Below are 6,000 nucleotides of genomic sequence, written 5' to 3' on the forward strand. Positions count from 1 at the left end.
TAAGAGAAACTCATCCTTCATTACATGAACACGTATATATACATGAAGGAAGAGCTTCTTACTAGTTTTCTTGGTTGCTGCAGCAGGGGCTACAAGAAAAAAAAAGTATTGTGAGATTCACAGTAAAAATCACTAGAGTGGTCAGCTCTAACTAAAAATAGCTCTCTGTGGCCACCGACAGCCCACCTGGGCTCTGAAGTATGTCCTTCCACATACTTTTCCTCTACCCCATCCTTCTTATGCTGTGACTGGAAGTCTACCTTCATGGAAAATGAGTCCATCAGGTTTCAGTAGTTCCCTTACAAGCCAAGCATAAAACAAAGGGAGCTGCTGCTCTCCTCCCACATATGCGCTGCTGTCTTCTGGGAAACAATGAGAGGCTCAAGGCTGACCGTGGTGCTGTAAGGAATTAAGCACGTGATCATCATCAAATACCAAAATATGTCTACCTGTATTAAGAGGACAGAATCCACAGTTGCAATTTTTAACTGATATCCTTGGCTTGGAGGCAAAGACAGTGTTTGCCACGGTCATCCTGAGTTCTGAGTTACCAAGGCTCAAACCAACATATTTTGCGCTGTCTCTCCACATGCAGCCCAAATTAGCCCTTTGTAGGTGCCTGTAGATAACATTTTTCTTCTTGGCTAAATGTTGTAACAGTCACAGTCCTGTTCTGCAGGGGAAGATAACCAGCGAAAATGCATTACGCATTAATGGGATTCAATGGAGTGTGAGCTCAGGTCCCCCCAATGCTACCAGGAGCAGAGAAAAATTCACTTAATCGTTTCATGAGTCGGGGATAATTTTTGTAGCAGCACTGTGAATGTAACCCTGCTACAAGTGGACACGAGTTGTTGTGAGGAAGAAATTGTTCATCTGCATGATAGATTGGTGTCTTCTGGAATTTAAATATTAATTGAAAATTCAAGGTCAGAGGGCAGCTGACACTTGACTTTGCTCTCTTTCCTCCATCCACAGCTTTGATCATGCTACATCTTTCTTTGTGCCTGGTGCTCGAGAGAGTACCCCAGGGTCATGGCCTGTTTCCTAGTCAAGAGGTATAAACCTACTGGCTTAAATATCTGAGGCCCAAGCTTTAGCAGGGGGTGGGGGTATGAAGGGAGAGGGGGGAGCCTTTGCTTCATGCTTTTCACATTTCCCACATAACCCAAAGCAGACTAAACAAAACCAGTGTGAAATCTCATGGCTTGATGCTGCTATGGGTGTATTTTTTAAGCTGTCATCCATTCATTTATACTTATGTTTATTCCCTAGATTTACAGCTTTTTTTCAGCCTTTTCTTGCAGGGAGATGTTGGGGGAGGTTGAAACCTTTTGAAAGGGGATTGCAGTGAGCAGTGGCCTATGATTAAAGCCCAGTGTTTTTCCTTGATGCCGCTCCTCTGCAGCAGTGTCACACATGGTAGCATTTAGGAGCCCTTCACAGCTGAGGTGTTTCAAACACTAATGAATGGAAGCTTGGTCATATAACGCAGGCAAGCTTTAAGGCATGCTTTGCTGAATGGTGTACTGTAGTGGCCTGGGAAAGGAAGAGAGTTATAAATTGTGTCAGTTAGCCACCCAGACAAAATGAAGCCATGTGGAAAATCAAATCTATTAAAGTATGAAGACTGTTATAAGCTGTTTTAAGCTGGTCATTCTTAAAAGGTCTCAGTTGGCTGAGGGGGTAAATTCCTCTTCTTCCTAGATCTTTTTCACGTGTTGTCTTAGGTGATGATACACAGCGTTTGATAAAAAACAACTTTTCACTGACAGCCCCTTTGATTAGAAATGTTTATTGCCCTCAGTTTACCACCCATGTCCTGAAAGGTACTGCACATTTGTTAAATAAGCAGCGTAAGAGCATCGCATTTGGTCAGGCCCGCTGAAGGTAAACATGAAGGTAGCACTAGGACGGAGGATGACAGCTGATGACGAGGAGAAGGCTTCCCAGAGCACCTGCTTAATATTGGGTACCTGCTCAAAATGCTTTTCCATTTTCTAGCTGCCCATGTCTGCTGGCCGTAAGAGGCCCATGACAGAGCATGGCACGGATTACTTGTTCTTGGTACCCCCTGGGGTAGGAGGAAAGCCTGGCAAGGCGAAGTGGGGGGATCAGAGAGCAGGGGATTTTCCCCTCTTCCCCCAGATGGTGGTTTCTTCAGATGTCACAGCATCTGTAAAGGGCATTTTGTTAGTTCAGGAAGTAGTTGTCAGGCATGAGAGAAGAGTGAGGTGGCAGCCTAAGACACATGTTCACCACAGTATTTATATTTTCTGTTTGTGTATTCTAGGAAGAGACTGAAGAAACATCCTCACAAGAGTCTGCAGAGGAAGACTAGGAGACCACACCATGCAATTTCTACCTCATCAGCAGTTGGGTCTTTTGAAGGGAGAAGACACTGCCTTGACCACTTATTTTCTATTGCCATGGTCTTTCCACTTTTGCCTGGGGGAAAAAAATAATTGCATAACCTTAAAAAGGATTTGACTAATCATCTTCTTTGTAATCCCTTCACAGTCCCAGGTTTAGTGAAAAACTGCTGTAACACAACGGGGGGGGGACACAGATTAACGATGCAACTTTTAATTACTGTTTTCTTTTTTCTTAACCTACTAATAGTTTGAGCTGCTAAGTAAGGGTGAATGGGTCAAGAAGAGCTCTGAATCAGGTTTATGTCATTCACTGCACTGCATATAAACAAGAAACTTGTAACATAGTCATTATAATGGGCATTGAAATAGAAAAGGCTGGGTGTGTAACACTAAAGCCTTGCAACACTTCCAGCAACCCACTCCCTACTTAGTCAATTTTAGAACACCAAAGATGGGATAAATATTTTGCTTCCTCTTTTGTAACCTTCTTGTAGACTTGTACTTGATTTTTTAAATTTTTTTTTTTTTTAAGACTTACTGTTATTTCAGGAAAAATATTGAAAGCTGATCTTTCACTTCAGCTGGTAATCAGAAGAAAGACATCAACATGAAAAAGGTACTTTCATTTTGCAAAAGGGAAGAAAGACAAAGATACGTTGTATAGTTATAGATACAAACATATCAGCAGAAGTAGTAGTAAACAGAATGAACAGCCCTCATCTTCTGGACGATAGGAAGCCAGACGGAGTCGGCTTTCTGTAGAGTCAGGCGTTTCTGTGGAAACAAAAATGACTGACACCAAACACTCTTATGCCCTTAATGACTAAGTCTTTATCGAGAAAAGTGTTTTAAAACATACAGAAAGGTACCTCAAAATTAATCATGAATTTATCTAAACAAAAGTAAACCAGATGTTTTGCTTAGTTTTGACTAGTTCCACTCACCCCGTACCAGTATTTCAGAAGATTTGAATCTCTTCTCATTACTCATCAGTCATGATGTAAGAACTAACACCATGTACCTCAGCTAAGCTTGTGCATTACTTTAAGCAATGTATTTTGACATAGGATGGTTCACTGAGCACTTCTGTGCCAGTGGCATTTCTCCATCTTTTCATTCAAAGCAGCACTTTTAGCACCAGATGCAATATTACCCCACTATTCAATACTACCTCTGATTTTTACAAATAACTCAACAGACTGATAAATACATGCTGCTATACACATTCAATGCAGGAAATTTTTACTGGGTAGATAATCATGAGTATCTGCATTTTCCCCTTATTTCTACTTCAACACTTAATTGCAGTTAAGGAAGCAATATCTTTATTGTGTTTCAGCATGACTATGTATTTTTCTTTCTCTTGGTTTGGTTTGGGTTTTTTTTAATGTACTTACCCTATTCTCTGCTAGACTTCTGTGTAATGTACTGTTAACTTGAATATATTTTTGTACTGAATTGCTGATAGGTTAGTGAGGATAATTTTCTTCAATGACACTACATGACATAGAAAAAAATTTAGCTGTAATGTTTAAATATTACTGTCCAAGTTTGTACCTCAAATGAATTGTTTAAAGAAATGGACTAATTGATTGACAAAGATCTACCTCCAGACTTTAAATGGAATGAACTTGTTACTTTCAGCATTAGTTTTGAGACGTTTGAAACAGTTAGGACTGCAACTAATCCCTAATTCAAAACTATTTTTGTAAAATAACTTGTGGAAAATGAACACATTTTAAATTACTTTCGTATTAAAAAAAAAAAAAACGAACAAAAAAAAACCTTCAAAGAAACTTGAAGCTTTGTAGGTGGGAAGCAACAAGCTCAGCTTTTGCATAATGCAATCACAAATATGTGTTTAAAAAAAATAATTAGTAGCTTGTGTATTTTACACAAATGTGATTTTGTAATATGTTTCAGCCAGATTTATTTTAAATGCTTCTTATGTAGAGTTTTTTTATTCTCCTCTCTCTCACTTTTGTTGTTCTTTCTCTCTCTCCCCTTCCACCTATTTAGTTTTCTCTATTTCTGTTTTATTTCCCTTCTTCCTCTCTTTCCTAGTCAGTACTTTGTACCATAGTATTAATAACTGGGCCAGGGGTAGTTTCTCAGGAGGGCGTCTGTTGGTATGGCTTTAGTACCGAGCCAAATGCAGTTAAAGATAACTACTTAGTGGCTTCTTCCAAGAGGCAGTGTCAAGAAATGCAGACCTCCTCGAAAGCCCGCGGAGGGTTCAGTGACAGAAATCGCTGAGAAAGAGATGATTGGAGTATTACAACTAGACACATTAATATTAAATGACAGAGAAATAATCCTAGCTATACAGCAGCTTTAACAGGCCAAATCCACTGTCACTTGAAGGCAGTAGAAGGAATTCTGCTGACTTCAAAGAGCATCGAATCAAGCCTTAGCAAGTCCCTTCTGGGGTTTGGGGTTTTTTTTGCATTTTTGAAAACAACAGTATTCAGTGGATGACACAGAAATAATTGCTGGGTGTGTGTCACACTTCAACCTCCGAGAGACTTACCATTCTGATGAACTGAATCTTCTGTTTTCTATATATTGTAGTACAATCAAAATACATTACTACCTCTTAGGGCCTACTATACCTCATTTTTTCAGACTGAAAAATTGCATGTGGCCATTGAGTCAGTGAGAACATCATAAAATTTTTTATATATATAGTTTATTTTTGTGGGAGATAAATTTTATACGACTGTTCTTTGCTGTCATTGGTCACTGCTAACTAAGACTGGACATTTAACTCTTCTACCATTTCTGCAAGAGAGGTGTGTTTGCAGGAAAAAAAAAAACGCTTCAAGATGTTTAACTACAGTTTACTTTTTCTTCTGAGTGTCTTCTAACTTTTTGCTTTATTCTTTGTGTAGAGTTGCTGTCTATGATTGTACTTCGAATCGCTTGCTTGTTGAAAATGTTCCTTTAATGGATTATCACAGTCTGTTCAGCGCAATAAACATAATAGCCTCTGTGATCCCCATGTTGTTTGATTCCTAGACTTTTGTCACAGTTCCATAAAATGGGTAATAAAGTTTGGTCACAGTGACCAAATTTGTAAAAGCTTTTCTTGCAAATAGTCTTTTTTTTTGTCCCAGGACCGTAGATGTGTGCCTAAGATGAAGTGCATTTGCTGTTACGGGCCCCAGGGGTGGGCACTCAGCAGAGGGACACATCCTATGAGGCTCCCCTGAAGGTGAGGCGCCCATTCCTGGCCTGGCACTCACTGTGCTGAGCAAAGGGATGAGCCATGCACTTGGGGACTGGCGATCCTACCCACCAGATGGGAAACAATGGCACAGGCCAGGCTGAAACGGGTTTTGTTGCCTGGCCTCACATGTGCCCCTCAGGGGTCCTCCAAGATGGTAAGCCTTCTCCTCTTTTTAGGCAAGATCGTGGTTTGCAACCAAGTTTATGGAGTTTCCATTATGTGGCCATTAAGTTAAAAAGAGCAGATACTCAGAGCAGCAGAAATGGGGATGTGGCTGGGTATGGTCTGGGGCACAAATTGAGGAGCTCAGGAAACTGCATTAAAACTTAGACCCCTTTCATGTTTGTCACAGGCAAGTTGGACGGGATTCTTCTGACTGCTCCTCTTCATTTGCTC

At 40.3% G+C, this 6,000-nt stretch overlaps 1 protein-coding gene across 1 annotated transcript in view; it reads left to right on the forward strand.

Annotated features, from left to right (window-relative positions):
• The window catches only part of HMGA2 (high mobility group AT-hook 2), a 128,854-nt gene extending 123,485 nt beyond the window's left edge, over positions 1-5,369 (forward strand). The window contains exon 5 of the mRNA XM_074869365.1: positions 2,294-5,369. Within this exon, the coding sequence (XP_074725466.1) occupies positions 2,294-2,341 (48 nt within the window). The 3' untranslated portion in view covers positions 2,342-5,369. The remainder of the gene's footprint in view (positions 1-2,293) is intronic.
• Positions 5,370-6,000: the final 631 nt, after the last annotated feature.

The sequence above is a fragment of the Strix uralensis genome, chromosome 5 (genome assembly GCF_047716275.1).
Source record: "Strix uralensis isolate ZFMK-TIS-50842 chromosome 5, bStrUra1, whole genome shotgun sequence".
Classification (NCBI taxonomy): domain Eukaryota; kingdom Metazoa; phylum Chordata; class Aves; order Strigiformes; family Strigidae; genus Strix; species Strix uralensis.